Here is a 19,633-nt window from a genome sequence, read left to right as displayed (position 1 = left end):
ACACGCTTTGCAGCCTATATTACAGATACCCACACTGTGTATTTTATATTACAGATACACACACAACATTTCTTAAAACATCAACGACAGTGTTCATGAACATTAATTCAAACTTTTAGCCAATAAAGTTTGTAGAGGCTAGAAAACGCCAAAGAAAACACCAAGTCCCATAGTTCCGCACACACTTCAGTCTTGGAGCGGAACATTCATGCGCAGAGTGTACACGCTTGGAGGGTCTCTAAACGCGTCCAGGTGTTTTGCATTGTGTAGTGTGTCGCTCGCTTTTCATCTCATTTTCTTTAGACACTCGCTCGCTACTCAAAAGTCATGGGCGAACCGGTGGCTGCAATGTGCGATCAGCTCATCAAAGCTGTGAACGTGATAATGGACGCAGAATCTAGCCATATATACCGCCTGGAGGCCCTGAAGGTATCTTGTTGGCTAGCATGCTAACGTTGGAGTCACGCTTAGCACGTTGGCTAGGCAGCTAGCTCTCAACCCCGAATGATGTGATTGAAATGTGATGAAAATGAGACATATATCCAGCTTACTGATGTCGACAAATATATCGACCAAATATATTTGTCAAATTTGACCTAGTAACAACACTACATTGAAATCGCATGAGTTGGTAGCTATATCTATGCATAGTAGACTACATCACTGACATAAAGCTAGCTAGCTAGCCTCTCCTCCACCTTGGCTTGTGTGATGTTGCCAGCTGCGGATTTCATTCATTCCTCACTGGCTAGTGCCGGCTAGCTTGTGTTAGCAGCAGGTGCGGATAATAGCTAGTTAGATATACTGAATGCACCTTTATTCAAGAGTTATGGGTGAAGCATCATTGAATTGCCCATATGTATAACTGTATTTGGGCGTTGTTTTGACAGCTGCTACTGTAGCTGGACTTTGCCCTCCCCAAGTTACAACATAGCTAGCTAGCTACGATGGTCTGATCAGACCATAGGGAGGAAACTGCATTTTAGGTGAATTAATAAATATGTGGTTGAAGTTAACGGTTTAAATGTTTCATTCATTCCATGACAATACTGTCCAGATTACTGTTGACTGACTAACAAACACGTGTTTATTTGTCCATCTCTCTTCTCTCTCTCATAGTTTTGTGAAGAGTTCAAAGAGAAGTGTCCTTTCTGTGTCCCATGTGGCCTACAGTTGGCTGAGAAAGCCCAAACAGCCGTGGTCAGACACTTCGGCCTACAGATCCTGGAGCACACCATCAAGTGAGTGGAACCCCATAAGCTTGGATTTCACTCTGTCATGTTTCAAATCAAACCTCATTTTATTTGTCAAGTAAACAATATACTAGATAGAGTGCAATGAAACGCGTTAGGACAAGCAACTCCTCAACAACGCAACAATCAAACCATTAACAATGCAATAATAATAATAATAATAATAATAATAATAGTAAAAGACAGTAACATAAGGTGGCATAGTAATAGCAGCAGAAACTCAAATCAAATCTAAGTTTATTGGCCACGTACATCACATACAGCTGTAAGGGATGTAGTGAAATGCTTTTGGAATCTAGCTCCTTGTTCAACAACGGTCAATAAATCAACAATACAATATAATAAAGTAGTAATAAAGCAATAAGTAGTAATAAAGCAGTGATAGTGGTAGTGCAAAGGGATGCAGTGTAGTATCAAATCAAATGTTTGTCAGCTATATCGCATACAGCAACAACAGTCAGCAACGATCAACAAGTCAACATTACAAAGTAATACAAAAAAGTGACAATAGAAGACAAGTGACATGTTACAGCAATGACTGTTTCTACAGTGGCAGGTCATTTACAGTGAAGTGCAAACGTTCCAACAACAGTATTGGAAGTGTGAGTCGTATATGTAAGTGTGTGAGTGCATGAGCGTGCGTGTGAGAGAGTGCAAATGTGCAATGTGCAAGACAGTTGACTTCAACTTCTCCATGGGGCGTGACACACTGCAGGGACACCCCAGCAGCCCCCACTGCTGCCTCGGATCATTCTCCTCACTTTTCAGCACCATTACAATCAGTGGAAGTGACCAGAAAGGAAAGTGTTTGTACTGGTGTTTTCATTATTACCTTCTCATCACTTGGCTGATTGGGGTACATCACAAACAAACAATGTTTTATTCGCCAACCAATCAATCGAATCTATTGTTGGAATGTGGTAATTTTTGCACACACCCAGTTCTATTCACTAGTGATGGAGCAGGCGAGGTGTGAGGATAACAGTTGAAGCATAGAGGAGTTCATCTCAATGAAGAACACTTCTCTCTATGAAGGTGTAAGCGAGTTGAGATGAGACTCCTCAAGTTAAAATACCCCCACCACCCGCGCTGTCAAATCGCTAGCTTCTCGATAGCGTAGCTGGTAAACATCGGGTATTTGAGGAGACAGTCACGTGTGTTGGCAGGTCAGAGGTCGCAAGTTTGAGACTCGCAAGTTTGTGACTGCCAATGGCCCCTGGTCTGAGCATTGATTACTTTATCTTATGATGACTGATGGATAGATGATTCACTTACTTAAACAAATGTATTTGTTGTAAGTCGCTTTGGATAAAGGTGACTGCTAAATGCCATAAATATAAAATGTAATGTAAGTCGAATTGCGTGGCGACTGTTTGCAACGACTTGACCTGTCTCACCTGCTCATGTCTACATGTCATCCCTTTTACCCTCCTCTCCAAACAGGTACAAATGGAACAACATGCCACAGCAGGAGAAAGTCCAGCTGAAGAACTGTGCCATGGGTCTGTTATCTAACGTAAGTCTGTACCATGGGTCTGTTATCTAATGTAAGTCTGTACCATGGGTCTGTTATCTAACGTAAGTCTGTACCATGGGTCTGTTATCTAACGTAAGTCTGTACCATGGGTCTGTTATCTAATGTAAGTCTGTACCATGGGTCTGTTATCTAATGTAAGTCTGTACCATGGGTCTGTTATCTCATGTAAGTCTGTACCATGGGGCTCTTATCTAACGTAAGTCTGTACCATGGGGCTCTTATCTAACGTAAGTCTGGTATCTAACGTAAGTCTGGTATCTAATGTAAGTCTGGTAGGGGGAAAGAGCATGTAGGCCTAACTGTATATTGACTCAAAGGACTGTTTTTTTTAAGGCCATTGGGCAGACTGTAGGAGAAAGTGCATCTAGGTCCCGAATTATAGAAAAGGTTGCATTTATTTGCTGCTTTTAATGGGCGACTTAAACCAACATTTCATACCTGTTGAGACCTGCGTCAGGGTTTACAGTAGCTAACCAAATCAGATTCCCTGATCAGCTCTAGTGAGTGGTCTCTTAAAGGGGAAGTTCACCCGACATCCATGTTCATGTGTATTTCTGGTCAGTCCATGATGCATCGGGTCTTTAACTATCACCATTTCACATGCAGCTGCATCATATGAAACGTGAGGTCTGTGTTTACTTCCTAAAAAAAGTCTCATACCGCGTTAAAATACGGCAGACGAGAGTTTTTGAACTCCGACCCTGCTCTGCCCTGCTCTAGTCTGATCCTGCTCTACTCTGACCTGCTCTACTCTGACCCTGCTCTACTCTGACCCTGCTCTACTCTGACCCTCCTCTACTCTACTCTGACCTGCTCTACTCTGACCCTGCTCTACTCTGACCCTGCTCTACTCTGACCCTGCTCTACTCTGACCTGCTCTACTCTGACCTGCTCTACTCTGACCTGCTCTACTCTGACCCTGCTCTACTCTGACCCTGCTCTACTCTGACCTGCTCTACTCTGACCCTGCTCTACTCTGACCTGCTCTACTCTGACCTGCTCTACTCTGACCCTGCTCTACTCTGACCTGCTCTACTCTGACCCTGCTCTACTCTGACCTGCTCTACTCTGACCCTGCTCTACTCTGACCTGCTCTACTCTGACCCTGCTCTACTCTGACCTGCTCTACTCTGACCTGCTCTACTCTGACCTGCTCTACTCTGACCCTGCTCTACTCTGACCTGCTCTACTCTGACCTGCTCTACTACTCCAGTGATTCCCAGAGAGCAGCAGATGCTAGCTCTAGTGCTGTTCAACAGAAGGACCTTGCATGGGAGGGAGAGGGGAATCTTGGGAGTTGTAAGAATTGACTCAAATGGGCAATTTGGAACATCAGGATTGATCAGAGCATTCAAAGTGAGATATCTTCACTCGTTACGACTGTTCTACTCGTCTACGTCTAGGGGCTGTAGAGGAGTCGCAACAAAAGGGAGCACACCGAACTTATTGTAGGAATTAAACACACCAAAAGCCAACGTAACTGAATTCCAAGGATTTATTTGTTCTGGGCAACACAAACACAAGACACACGCCAAGGGGAAAAGGGAACTCCGAGCGGTGCCAAAGCAAAGAAATCATAAACAAAAGCGATCCCCTAAACTAGTGCAATAGCAGGCTATACTATCAGGGCTATGCTATAATGTTATGCTACACTAGACTAATACATACAGAGGGAGGCACCCACTCCTAACCTGGTGAATTGTAACAGAGGTTAGCCTACGTGATGTAAATGTAAACCCATGGGTCTCTTACCTATTCACCTGACCCCAATGGCGTACAAATAACAAAGAGACAAACTACCAGAAAACAAGATGACAAAAGAAACCTAACAAAAGAAAACACAACGCAGACTAGAATACGAAGGAGGTTCAAACAAACAATGGAACAGCGAGTCGACAGCTAACACACGAGTACAAAGGAACGGGTCGACTCCCGAAGGGAAGACAGGCGGAGGAAACGGACAGCCCTCTGATTGGACAGGAACAGATGAGTGGTGACGGGGTCGAATGGCCAATTGCTGACGGACACCTGAATGTAGAATGATAGGATGAGGGAGAAACAGAAGGAAACACAAAACACAACAAGGACACGCACATGCAGGAGTGGGAACGTAACAATCGTCTACTATTGACTAATGAAAACAACAAATCCACTGGATTACTGGGTAAAATTCCCCTTTAATGAATGCAATATCAGTATATAGTTAGTTGATATCAGTACATAGTCAGTTAATATCAGTACATAGTCAGTTAATATCACTACATAGTCAGTTAATATCACTACATAGTCAGTTGATATCATTACATAGTCAGTTAATATCAGTACATAGTCAGTTGATATCAGTACATAGTCAGTTGAGGACAGTACATAGTCAGTTGATATCACTACGTAGTCAGTTGAGGACAGTACATAGTCAGTTGATATCACTACGTAGTCAGTTGAGGACAGTACATAGTCAGTTGAGGACAGTACATAGTCAGTTGATATCACTACGTAGTCAGTTGATGACACTACATAGACAGTTGAGGACAGTACATAGTCAGTTGATATCACTACGTAGTCAGTTGAGGACAGTACATAGTCAGTTGAGGACAGTACATAGTCAGTTGATATCACTACGTAGTCAGTTGATGACACTACATAGACAGTTGAGGTCCCTGCTTCCCTGCTGTTGTAGGGCACCCATCCCATCCTGGAGGAGGAGAGCCACATCAAAGATGTCCTCTCGCGGATCGTGGTGGAGATGATAAAGCGAGAATGGCCTCAGCACTGGCCAGATATGCTGAAGGAGATGGAGGCGCTCACTAGCCTTGGGGTGAGTGAGCCACACTGCATCTATGTTTGGAAGCTGCTACATTAAGATATTATTATTAGTAGTAGTAGTAGTAGTAGTATATTGACTTTGAGTGAACCACACTGGGCTGAGAAGCATTTTGAGTTCAAGTAAAATCAGATTGTATTTGTCACGTACATCGCATACAGCCCTAATTGATACAGTGAAATGCTTTGGGATCTTGCTCCTCGATCAACAACAATCAACAATATAATCTAGTAATAATAAACCAGTGACAGTAGTAGTGCATATGTGTGTAGTGTCAGTAGCAGCAGTAATGACTGTAGTAATAACAACAGTAATACAGTGGCAAGTGTATTTAGCAGCAATAATTTACAGTGATAGTGCAAAGGTGAACTGAATGTAGGGGCAATAATGTGACTGAAGTGATGAAGTTAAAATCAGAACCTGTTCCTTCCTCAGGAGGCCCAGACGGAGCTGGTGATGCTGATCCTTCTGCGGCTGGCGGAGGACGTGATCACCTTCCAGACGCTGCCGACCCAGCGGCGTCGGGACATCCAGCAGACCCTCACCCAGAACATGGACAGCGTCTTCAGCTTCATGCTCGCCATCCTGCAGCTCAACGTGGACGAGTACCGCAGGCTGGTCAGTCTCACCCTGGCACAGTCCTCCTTCTCTCATCCGCTCCTGAGAGGAAACTATAGGGAGTGTTGGGGGCAGCAGGGGGTTAGGCTGGAGGTTAGGCTAGAGGTTAGAGGTTAGACTAGAGGTTAGAGGTTAGGCTGGAGGTTAGACTAGAGGTTAGAGGTTAGACTAGAGGTTAAGAAGCTGGCCAGCAATCGGTAGGTCACTGGTTCAATCCCCAGCTGGATGTGAGCTGGTGACACTGCCATTGTGCCCTTGAGAAAGGCACTTAACCTCTAACCTCAAACTGCTCCAGGTACCGCAGACTGGTCAGTCACAACAGGCTCCTCTGTCTCTCATATGCCTGTGTTAAACCTATCATAATAATAATAAACGTTATTTATATAGCAACAGACTGTTTTACGAAGTGCTTTACAAATAGATAAAAGCGGATTTAAATAAATAAAAACAAAAATAAAAGAAAACAGTAAAACACAGACACATTAAAAAGAATAAGGGCAGAGTCAATTAAAGCCTTTGGAAGGAGTAGCCTGCTGCAGATGAGTATTACATTTTTGATTAAAACTATATATTTTTTAATCCCCTGCAGAAAAGAATACCTGGCCAGGAACTGCAGGCCAAGGCCCACTGTCGGGTGGGCGTGGCGACTCTGAACACGCTGGCGGGGTACATAGACTGGGTGGCCCTGGCCCACATCACCAACGACAACTGCCGCCTGCTGGAGATGCTGTGTCTGCTCCTGAGTGAGGCGGAGCTGCAGCTGGAGGCAGCGGAGTGCCTGCTCATCGCCGTCAGCCGCAAGGTCATTTCATTTACAGTCGTTTAGGTGACGCTTTTTTCCAAAGCGACTTACAATAAGTGTGTTGGTGTATTTATAAGTGAGTGAATCAACTGTCCTTGAGTCATCGTGGGGAAAACCTTCAGTAAGAACGAGTGCCATCGGCGGTCACAGAGCTGGAGAAAAGAAGGAACATTTTAATAATGTAGGGTGTTAGGGGGTTGAGAGGTCAGAGGAGGAGGAGGAGGAGGAGCCCAGGTGTACCCTAAAGAGACAGGTCTTTAGTCTACGGCGGAATGTCAGGCCTTGCATGGGGTGGGGGGCAGGGGGTGCTGTTGGAAGGGGTATGTGCGGTAGGACATCACCTGTCTGTGTGTGGTAGGACATCAGCTATCTGTGTTGTTGGGCGTCACCTGTCTGCAGAAGGGGGTGTGTCTGGATATGCATCACCTGTCTGCAGAAAGGGGTGTGTTTTGACATGCAGCACCTGTCTGTGAATGGTCATACAGCACCTGTCTGTGAATGGTCATACAGCACCTGTCTGTGAATGGTCATACAGCACCTGTCTGTGAATGGTCATACAGCACCTGTCTGCAGAAAGGGGTGTGTTTTGACATGCAGCACCTGTCTGTGAATGGTCATACAGCACCTGTCTGTGAATGGTCATACAGCACCTGTCTGCAGAAAGGGGTCTGTCATGACATACAGCATATGTGTGTATACCAGTGTAGGTGTTATCTGCATGCATGGGAGCTGTTAGAAGTTGCTCCCACCAACCTTCGGTTTTAGGTGAATGTTTTTCACCCTCCAGAGACGGGATAGTGAGCAGAAAGGGGCATGTCTATTCAAACAGAGAGGGAAGTGTCTCTGGACAGCAGAGTGTCTCTGTGGGGTTGTGAACTTGTGTAAGTCATGTATGAACTCTATGTAGCAGAGCTTTGAGAACAAGCCTGCGTGTTACTGTGATGTCATATTTACGCGCCTGCTCTGGGACTCTCTCCACAGGGGAAACTGGAGGACAGGAAGCCTCTTATGGTGCTTTTTGATGATGTCGCCATGCACTACATCCTGTCTGCAGCCCAGTGAGTACCGTCCCCCCTTCTCCCTGAATGGTACACTCTCCCTTAACCCACCATCTGCCAAAGAGTTCTGGAACATTCACCACCTACAGTGCCAAGTGTTCTATGTTGTATTTACCTAGCAACAACACTTCACCAGGTAGAGTCATTGTTGTTGGCAACAACAAACAGTGAGCTCAAGTAAAAAGTGAATCACTGTGAATTAAATGTTAGAACTAATGCGAGAAACTGATGTGAGAATGTTAGAACTAGAGAGAGGGAGGGAGGGAGAGAGACAGACAGAGAGAGAGAGAGAGAGACAGACAGAGAGAGAGAGAGAGACACAGAGGAGAGAGAGAGAGACAGAGAGGGAGACAGAGAGAGAGGGAGGGAGAGAGAGAGACAGAGAGAGGGAGGGAGAGAGAGAGAGACAGAGAGAGAGAGAGACCTCTATATGGAGAAAGGAAAGGTGGGATATAACCCTGCTGATAGTAATGGTGTTTGTGGTTACAGGAGTGCAGATGGAGCAGCCATATGCAACAAGTCTTCTCCAACACAGTGAGTACCTGGCTTATCGCTACGATAATAACAGGACACAAAACAAATATCCACAGTTGGTGGAATGAATGTAATTGGATCTGTGCAACTGCATTGCAATTTATTAGATATTGCACACTTGCCACTGTATTACTGTTGTTATTATTTCAGTCATTACTGCTGCTACTGACACTAACTACACCCTTATGCACCACTACTGTCACTGGTTTATTATTACTAGATTATATTGTTGATTGTTGACTGTTGTTGATCGAGGAGCAAGATCCTGAAGATGTTCCCTGTATCAGTTACGGCTGTGTGTGATGTATGTGTGGTTGGAGCTCATGCTGCTGGATCGACATGTCGCTGTGTTCTGCCCCAGGCCGGAGGAGGCGGTGGGGGCGGTAGAACGTCGATACACCTTCCTCAAGAGACTCTGTCAAGTCCTGTGTTCCCTGGGCGGACAGCTCTGCTCTCTAGTGGTGAGTCTTCTACACACTAACCCCGACCCGCTACACACTAACCCCGACCCGCTACACAATAACCCCGACCCCCTACACACTAACACCGACCCGCTACACAATAACCCCGACCCGCTACACACTAACCCCTACCCACTACACACTAACACCGACCCGCTACACACTAACCCCTACCCACTACACACTAACCCCGACCCCCTACACACTAACCCCGACCCACTACACACTAACCCCGACCCACTACACACTAACACCGACCCGCTACACACTAACCCCTACCCACTACACACTAACCCCGACCCCCTACACACTAACCCCGACCCACTACACACTAACCCCGACCCACTACACACTAACCCCGACCCACTACACACTAACCCCTACCCACTACACACTAACCCCGACCCACTACACACTAACCCCTACCCACTACACACTACACACTAACCCCGACCCACTACACACTAACCCCGACCCACTACACACTAACCCCTACACACTAACCCCCACCCACTACACACTAACCCCCACCCACTACACACTAACCCCCACCCACTACACACTAACCCCCACCCACTACACACTAACCCCTACCCCACTACACACTAACCCCCACCCACTACACACTAACCCCAACCCACTACACACTACACACTAACCCCCACCCACTACACACTAACCCCGACCCACTACGCACTACACACTAACCCCGACCCACTACACACTAACCCCACCCACTACGCACTACACACTAACCCCCACCCACTACACACTACACACTAACCCCAACCCACTACACACTAACCCCAACCCGCTACACTAACCCCGACCCACTACACACTAACCCCGACCCACTACACACTAACCCCGACCCACTACACACTACACACTAACCCCTACACACTAACCCCCACCCACTACACACTAACCCCCACCCACTACACACTAACCCCGACCCACTACACACTACACACTAACCCCTACACACTAACCCCCACCCACTACACACTAACCCCCACCCACTACACACTAACCCCCACCCACTACACACTAACCCCAACCCACTACACACTAACCCCCACCCACTACACACTACACACTAACCCCGACCCACTACACACTAACCCCGACCCACTACACACTAACCCCCACCCACTACACACTAACCCCTACCCCACTACACACTACACACTAACCCCCACCCACTACACACTAACCCCTACCCCACTACACACTACACACTAACCCCCACCCACTACACACTAACCCCGACCCACTTCACACTAACTCCAACCCGCTACACACTAACCCCCACCCACTACACACTAACCCCCACCCACTACACACTAACCCCAACCCGCTACACACTAACCTCCACCCACTACACACTAACCCCGACCCACTACACACTAACCCCGACCCACTACACACTAACCCCAACCCGCTACACACTAACCCCCACCCACTACACACTACACACTAACCCCGACCCACTACACACTAACGCCGACCCACTACACACTACACACTAACCCCGACCCACTACACACTACACACTAACCCCGACCCACTACACACTACACTGCTGTGTTTCTATTACAGTTGAATAGGCAGGAACACAACATGTTGGGGGGGAAAAGTCCAGGTTGAAAAGACCAAATTTCAACCAATTCGCATTAGTGTCTTCCCTTATAATATATAATATACATATATAATATAATTAGACTCTGATGATTTATGATTTTAATGTAATTAGATTTTATTCACGGTCCCCATGCATGCCATGTTTCCAATGATCTTCATGTCCATCTGCAGGGTTCAGACGTAGAGGTGGAAGTACCTGCCAACCTCAGCAAGTACCTGGAGGCCTTCCTGGCCTTTACCACACACCCCAGCCAGGTGAGATACTACTACTACTACTAATACTAATACTAATACTACTACTACTACTAATAATAATAATAGTAATAATACGAATAATACTACTACTAATACTACTACTACTACTACTACTACTAATAATAATAATAATAATAATAATAATACACTGTATTTGTAGAGCGCTTCTCATACAGCTGAGTACACAAAAAAAAACTTAAAAACAAACAAGACACTAAAAACAACAGTGAGGACTACAGGAAGGCCCGTCGGAAGACGTGAGTTTTTAGTCCTGTTTTTAAGGAGGAGAGAGTCAGGGCTGTCTTGAAGCTCATTCCAGAGGAGGTAGGTGTGTGTGTGTGAGAGAGAGAGAGAGAGAGAGAGAGAGAGAGCTTTATATCTATATCTCTCTCTATATATATATATATGTGTGTGTGTGTATATACATATACCATTGATATAACACAGACTAGATAGGGTTACCCTGTACTGCATTGACCTGTCATAGTCCTGCCAGATCAGTGATCATGGATAAAGGGAGACAAGGAAACCAGACTTGAAAATACCGTTGACTCAGAAGTTTAGGGGTTAGGGTTTAGCCCCATCTAGTGTGTAAGTATTTTTTCTTTGACTTTCTGCTCTCTTTTCTCTCTCTCCTCTCCAGTTCCTGCGGTCGTCCACTCAGATCACGTGGGGAGTCCTCTACAGACACGAGATCCTGTCCAAGGACCCCGTCATCGTCCAGACCACCATCCAGTACATGAGAGCCACCATGACCAACCTAGTCAAGGTATCCCCCTACAAGCAGCACCTGTAAAACATCCCATTATAGCGATACAAACAATGTTTTATTTGCCATGCAGTCAATTGAAATCAATAGTTAGAATGCAGATGCACTGCATTCCCCCCCCCCCCCCCCCCAGGGATTACGTGTTAGTGTTCATGCACATTGTCTGTCAGTCTTCCGCCGTAGACTGAAGACCCATCTTACACCCCCCACTACCCCCCTGTACAGTTCCTCTACTGTTAATAGTAATAATCATAATAAATGTTTACAAGTAATCCTTCTTCTTCTAGCATTGTGACTGCCAATGGCCCCTGGTCCTAGCACAGATTTGTTTATCTTATGATGACTGATGTACAGATGATTCACTTACTTTAGACAAATGTACATTATAAGTATTGTAATGTACTTGTTGGAAGTCGCTTTGGATGAAAGTGTCTGCTGAATGTCAGAAATGTAAATGTAGTATTCTGAAGCTGGTCTCCTCCTCCTCCTAGACCGGCTTTCCCTCCAAGAACGACAGCCCGAGCTGCGAGTACTCACGCATCGACTTCGACAGCGATGAAGACTTCAACTTCTTCTTTAACTGTACGGAACTCTAACTTTCTCTGCCTTCCGCCTTTTGAACAGGGTTTTTTTTAATGGACATTTTCAGCTATTTAACAGTTGAAATCACACATTTTATCGAATTATTTTGACAATGCCTCCAACCAATCAACCACCCGCATAATCCCTCCCTCCTCCCTCCCCCTCTTCCATCTCCCTCCCCCCTCTCCCACCTCCCTCTCTCCACCCCCTCCCTCTCCCCACTCCCACCTCCCTCTCTCTCCTCCCTCTCCCTCCTCCCTCTCACCTCCCTCCTCCCTCTCCCACCTCCCTCTCCCTCCTGCTCCTCTTCCTGTTTTTTAATTGAGTTATCTCTCAAATTGTTTTTCTTTCTCCCTTCTGTCTCCTGGCGGGCGGCATTCCCGGTGTGTCCAGCGTTCCGAGCGCAGCAGGTGGAGGTGGTCAGGAACGCGTGCCGGATCGTTCCTCTGGAGGCGTTCCAGATCGCTGCAGAGTGGCTACGCTATCAGATTGGTACCCCTATCGACACTGGGACCACCATGTGTACGTGTGCTGTATGCTAGACATAGTTCTTCATTTCATATAGTGTGGGTGGGTGGGTGGGTGGGTGGGTGGGTGGGTGGGTGGGTACATGGGTGGGTGGGTGTGTGTGTGTGTGGGTGGGTGGGTGTGGGTGGGTGGGTGGGTACATGGGTGGATGGGTGGGTGGGTGTGTGTGTGGGTGGGTGTGGGTGGGTGGGTACATGGGTGGATGGGTGGGTGGGTGGGTACATGGGTGTGTGGGTGGGTGGGTGGATACATGGGTGGGTGGGTGGGTGGGTACGTGGGTGTGTGGGTGGGTGGGTGGGTGTGTGGGTGGATGGGTGTCAGTGTGAGAGAGAAAGAGCGTGAGGGGTTATGGGACTAGTGTTTCAGTCTTGTTTTAAGTAACCTCTACTGACAGCTCAGATCTAGAGGAAATAGGAAGTGTTTTAAGGTTGAGGAGGGTGTTTTAAGGTTGGGGGGAGGGTGTTTTAAGGTTGAGAAACAGCTCTGAAAGTGCATTATCAAGTTACAGGAAAAGGTTGGTCTGTGGTCTACCCCCCCTCTCCCTCTTCTCTGTCTGTCTCCCCCCCCCCTCTCTCTCTCCCCCTCTCTCCCCCTTCTCTCTCTAGCTAAGACAGGTGAGGGGCTGTGTTCTATCCTTTCCCCCTCGGTGGTCCAGTGGGATGCCATGACCTTCTTCACAGAGAGCGTGGTAGGACAGATCTTCAAAAACGTGGACGGGGAGGTGAGACACACACACAAAAAAAAAAGATTTTCTAAACAATTTCACAATTATTATGATCTCTAGTAGAGTGAGGATGATGGTTGTGGTGGTGATGAGGATGGTGGTTGTGGTGGTGATGAGGATGGTGGTTGTGGTGATGATGAGGATGATGGTTGTGGTGGTGATAAGGATGGTGGTTGTGGTGATGATGAGGATGATGGTTGTGGTGGTGATGAGGATGATGGTTGTGGTGGTGATGAGGATGGTGGTTGTGGTGGTGATGAGGATGGTGGTTGTGGTGATGATGAGGATGGTTGTGGTGATGATGATGATGATGACAATGATGACATTGATGATAATGATGATGGTGATGATCTTGATGAAGGATGGTTATTTCCCCTATGTGTGTGTGTGCTATAGAAGTTGCCCATAGACCAGGGCGTGGAGCTGCTCCAGGTGGTGTTGAACTACGACACCAGAGACCCCCTTCTCCTGTCCTGTGTCCTCACCAATGTCTCCGCCCTCTTCCCCTTCATCACACACCGACCGCACTTTCTGCCTCAGGTCCTCTTCAAGGTGTGTGTGTGTGTGTCTGTGTGTGTGTGTGTGTGTGTGTGTGTGTGGGCGCGTGTGTGTCTGTGGGCGCGTCCGTGTGTGTATGTGTGCGTGCGTCCGTGTGTGTGCGTGCGTGCGTCCGTGTGTGTTCATAAAGTGACAGGTAAAGGTGAAGAGAGACAGGAAGGAGATGGATCTCTGTGCACTTAGAACAACCAGTCTCTCATAACACTTGTTGATCTGCTTTTCATCTGATTTCCACTTCTTTCTTTTTGCTTCCCAGCTGTTTGCCGCCATCACATTTGAGGTGGTAGAGGAGAGCAAGGTGAGTTACTGAGAGAATGTATAAGCAAGACTAAGGAGTGCAATCCTGATTTTATTTTTTATTTTTTTAAAACATTTTTGCAATTGTTGATGTCATTGCTGATGTCATCTTTAGGCGCCACGGACACGCGCTGTGAAGAACGTCAGAAGACACGCCTGCTCCTCCATCATCAAGATGTGCCGAGACTACCCACAGTTCATTCTGGTATGTAAAGGGAATTAGGTAAAACCGAATAAAAAAATATGAGAGTGGGACTGCCCCACAACCTTAGAGGGGCTCAGATCAGGAAAGTGATTTGTGGTCAGAACACACACAACCTGCTGTATTCAATGCCCTCTGTTCAGATGCTGGAAACTAGTGAAACACACAGGCATTGTCGGCCGTGTATTTTAGTGCGCGCCTGCGTGCGTTTCATGTGTGCATGCCTCTCTCTCCCTGCAGCCCAGTTTTGAGATGCTGTACAACCACGTGAAGAAGCTGTTTTCCAATGAGGCGTTGCTGACTCAGATGGAGAAGTGTGCTCTGATGGAGGCTCTGGTCCTCATCAGTAACCAGTTCAAGGACTACGCCAAGCAGAAGGCCTTCCTAGAGGAACTCATGGCCACCGTGGTGGCACGCTGGACCTCTGATGAGATGAGACAGTAAGTATAGGCACATACTCACTCCCTCACTCCCTCTCTCTTTCTCTCTCCCTCACTCCCTCTCCTTCTCCCTCTCTCTCCCTCTCTCCCTCTCTCTCTCTCTCTCTCTCTCTCTCACTCACTCACTCCCTCTCCCTCTCTCTTTCTCTCTCCCTCACTCCCTCTCCTTCTCCCTCTTTCTCCCTCTCTCTCTCCCTCTCTCTCTCCCTCTCTCTCTCACTCCCTCTCTCTCTCTCTCTCTCTCTCACTCACTCACTCACTCCCTCTCCCTCTCTCTCTCTCTCTCACTCACTCACTCACTCACTCACTCCCTCTCCCTCTCTCTCTCTCTCTCACTCACTCACTCACTCACTCACTCACTCACTCTCCCTCTCTCTCTCTCTCTCTCTCACTCTCACTCACTCTCTCCCTCTCTCACTCACACTCTCTCTCTCATTCTCACTCACACACACACACACTCATAATGTACACCTTGTAGTCCCTGACCCTGACCCTCCCTCTCCCTGTGTGCCAGAGTGCTGAGTGATCCAGCTCGGTTCTTGGCCTTTGTTGGTGCTGATCAGGTGGTGAATGACCCAGGCACTGAGGACACAACAGGCATCAATAGGACACGGGTAAGTGTGTGTGTGTGTGTGTGTGCTGACTTGTCAGTCCAGAGACATCATCAGTTTGTTTACTCAAACACTGTTGTTAACTTAGTGTTATGATTTAATTTTCACCCCTCTGATTGTGTCTTGGGTCTCTATAAACATTTCTCTGGGTCGTGAGTCAGTCCCCATTCATCTAAACATACACCTACCCTGTTGTAAATTCATTACCTACCACCCAAAACAACAGATGGTTTCAGACTGCACCAAGGACAAAAGATAAAAGCCTGTGTCCTTCTCTGGAATAGTTAGTTATGTCTTCCGGCTGCGTCCGAGAAGAGTTTGACCCTGGAATCGGTTCTACTTAATAAAAGCCTCAATATTTGACTGCCTAAAACTCTTGAACCTCTCTCCTCCTTTTCTGGACCCCAACAATAGTACAACAGGAATGTATTATTAGACAACTTAATTTTTTCCAGACCAGACCTTTAGTTGGTGATGTCAGGCACTCTGAATCTCCCAATTATACATTGACACTGAATATCCTCGTCTTGAGAACGCATCTAGCCCAAACATCGCTTCTTTACCTGTCTGAGATGAATCCTCAGACAGCTCTGAAAATTCATTATCAAGTAACAGGAAATGACTGGTCCGGGTTCCCCATTCCTGACTTTGTCTCTTTTCTACCTTTTCCCTCACCCTCTTTTCTACCCTTTCCCTCCCTCTCTCACCCACTTTTCTACCTTTTCCCTCCCTCTCTCACCCTCTTTTCTACCCTTTCCCTCCCTCTCTCACCCTCTTTTCTACCTTTTCCCTCCCTCTCTCACCCTCTTTTCTACCTTTTCCCTCCCTCTCTCACCCTGTTTTCTCCAGCTGAGTTTTTGTGTGTACACCATCCTGGGCGTGGTGAAGAGGGCTCGCTGGCCGGCAGACCTGGAGGAGGCCAAGGCAGGGGGCTTTGTGGTGGGGTACACCTCCACCGGAGCCCCCATATACAGAAACCCCTGCACCTCCCAGGCCCTGGCCATGCTGCCCAGCCTGCTCGCTCTCATCAGGTGTGTGTGTGTGTGTGTGTGTGTGTGCGCGTAGGTGTGTGTGTGTGTGTGTGTCGCTCTCTTCAAGTAGGTGTGTGTGTGTGTCTCAGTCACTCTCATCAGGCAGGTAGGTGTGTGTGTGTGTGTGTCGCTCTCTTCAAGTAGGTGTGTGTGTGGTGGTGATGATGATGATGATGATGTCACCTCTCTCCCCCTGTAGAACCCACAACATCCTGTTCCTGCCAGAGAACATGGCTCGTCTGAGTGAGACGTTCTCCAGGGTCTACGAGGTGATGGACGTAGAGAAGAACGTAGTTCTAGGTGAGAGGAACATCACTCATAACCCTAACACTCATACACTGATACAGATCACTGTTGGTCCATTAAAGATCCATTGCACAACTTGATTTTTTATTTTTAAAAGTTTTTTTTTTGGAGTGGGGCAGTCCCACTCTTATATTTTTAATTTTTATTGGATGGAGACAGTAGAGACAGACAGGAAAGTAAGTAGGAGAGGGCATGTCAGCAGGGCTTGGGCCGGATTCTAGACCACTGGACCACCCCAGGCCATGGTGCTAGACCACTGGACCACCCCAGGCCATGGTACTAGACCACTGGACCACCCCAGGCCATGGTGCTAGACCACTGGACCACCCCAGGCCATGGTGCTGGACCACTAGACCACCCCAGGCCACTACAAAACATTTCACATTTTTTAAAGTGTTGACTGTATGATTCATTATACAATGTTAATGGATTTCTTATCTCAGACCACACAGTCTGAGACACAGTCTACAAGAGTAGTGGTGTTCTGTGTAAGAGGTGCTTATTGCATCTATACATAAAGCTTTCTACTATTTGTAATTACATGATTATTAATGGTTTTTACTATTTTTCCATGATTCCATCTGGTTCCTACATTCTCATATTTCATTCTCATAAGACTGAATTACTACTATTACCATGGTTACCACCACCCACCACTACACGATTGGTGAACATTTGTTTGATCATTTGGACACTTAGAGAAGAAACTAAAGACAACGTTTGTTCCATCTGTCACTGGTGACATGTTGATTTTGGCTCCATGAGAAAATTATAGATGTTGTGAGATGGGTGTAGTGATAGTAATATTAATAATAAACTTTATTTATAGAACACCTTTTTAAAACAGTGTTACACAGTGCTTTACAAATAGATAAAACAGATACGCAAATATAAACAAAGATATAAGTAGAAACAGTAAAACACAGACACATTAAAAACAATCAGAGCAGCATCAGAAACAAACATAAAAGTAGAAAAACTGTAAAACACAGACACATTAAAAAAGAAAACCCCCAGGTTTGGAGCTGTGTGTTGATATACTGACTGTTTGTTTAGGCTTGTCCCAGCCGGTTCTGGACATCTATGACTCTCCGGTTTACAGAACGGCCCTGGAGCGCATGCAAGGCTTCTTCTGTACACTCTACGACAACTGGTGAGTTCCCCGGTCTCCCAGGTTCCTACTCTCCTTCCATTTCTCTCCCTGTCTTTTCACCCCCCCCCTCTATCTCTCCTTTGTTTTTAAGTCTTAATGGATAGCAGTCAGCCTCCATCTTTCTCTCCTTCTCTCCCTCCTTCTCCCAACCTCTCTTCACATTCACCCCTTTATTGTTGATCTCCCCATAAACATTGTCCTCATTCACACTCTCTCTCCCTTCTCTCCTCCTTGTCCCTCACTCTCTCTCCCTTCTCTCCTCCTTGTCCCTCACTCTCTCTCCCTTCTCTCCTCCATGTCCCTCACTCTCTCTCCCTTCTCTCCTCCTTGTCCCTCACTCTCTCTCCCTTCTCTCCTCCTTGTCCCTCACTCTCTCTCCCTTCTCTCCTCCATGTCCCTCACTCTCTCTCCCTTCTCTCCTCCATGTCCCTCACTCTCTCTCCCTTCTCTCCTCCATGTCCCTCACTCTCTCCCTTCTCTCCTCCTTGTCCCTCACTCTCTCTCCCTTCTCTCCTCCATGTCCCTCACTCTCTCTCCCTTCTCTCCTCCTTGTCCCTCACTCTCTCCCTTCTCTCCTCCTTGTCCCTCACTCTCTCTCCCTTCTCTCCTCCTTGTCCCTCACTCTCTCCCTTCTCTCCTCCATGTCCCTCACTCTCTCCCTTCTCTCCTCCTTGTCCCTCACTCTCTCTCCCTTCTCTCCTCCTTGTCCCTCACTCTCTCCCTTCTCTCCTCCTTGTCCCTCACTCACTTTCTCTCTCCCTCTTCACTCTGGTCTCTCTCTCTCCCTCCCCCTCCCTCCCTCCCTCTCTCTCCCTCCCTCTCTCTCTCTCCCTCCCTCCCTCCCTCCCTCCCTATAGTTACCATATCCTGGGGAATGCAGGCCTGTCCCTGCAGCAGGACTTCTACACCATCGAGGGATTAGCTGAGCAGATTGTTGGTTCCGCCTTCGTCTCCCTGGACAACGTGCCTGACCACAGACTCCGCCCCATGATTCATATCCTTCCTGTTACAGATGTTAAACTGGTTACAAAAAGGTTAAACAGTCTTTTACTGCATGAAAAACCCCTGTACACTATCTTCTGTAGTAGGGTTGTGTTCTGTGTGTGTGCGCGCCCATGTCCGTGTGTGTGTTTCTTAAAGTGTGTGTGTGTTCCTTAAAGTGTGTGTGTGTGTGTGTTCCTTAAAGTGTGTGTGTGTGTGTGTGTGTGTGTGTGTGTGTGTGTGTGTGTGTGTGTGTGTGTGTGTGTGTTCCTTAAAGTGTGTGTGTGTGTGTGTGTGTGTGTTCCTTAAAGTGTGTGTGTGTGTTCCTTAAAGTGTGTGTGTCTACGGGTGTTTCTGAAGCAGCTGGTGCTGTCGTGTCCTCAGGAGTACTATGACAGCCTGCTCTGCCCCCTGCTGGGCCCTCTGTTCGCCTACATGCTGCAGGTCAGACTCACTACAGTGCTGTGA

The 19,633-nt window shown here is 47.1% G+C and overlaps 1 protein-coding gene across 1 annotated transcript; it reads left to right on the top strand.

Annotated features, from left to right (window-relative positions):
• Positions 1-327: 327 nt before the first annotated feature.
• Positions 328-19,633, top strand: xpo5 (exportin 5; the record flags this gene model as incomplete). The annotated part of the gene is made up of 24 exons (XM_083694785.1): positions 328-429; positions 1,120-1,241; positions 2,697-2,769; positions 5,468-5,605; positions 6,047-6,229; positions 6,819-7,031; positions 8,013-8,089; positions 8,579-8,623; positions 8,985-9,084; positions 10,900-10,983; positions 11,627-11,752; positions 12,244-12,334; positions 12,728-12,856; positions 13,468-13,583; positions 13,983-14,138; positions 14,401-14,442; positions 14,557-14,646; positions 14,884-15,083; positions 15,598-15,697; positions 16,544-16,725; positions 16,925-17,025; positions 18,088-18,184; positions 19,042-19,207; positions 19,529-19,633. The coding sequence occupies 24 exons, from the start codon at positions 328-330 to the stop codon at positions 19,631-19,633; spliced, it is 2,838 nt and encodes a 945-aa protein (XP_083550911.1).

The sequence above is a fragment of the Argentina silus genome (genome assembly GCF_951799395.1).
Source record: "Argentina silus genome assembly, chromosome: X".
Classification (NCBI taxonomy): domain Eukaryota; kingdom Metazoa; phylum Chordata; class Actinopteri; order Argentiniformes; family Argentinidae; genus Argentina; species Argentina silus.
Note: the sequence above shows the minus strand (reverse complement) of the source record. Positions and strands in the feature narration are given on the sequence as shown.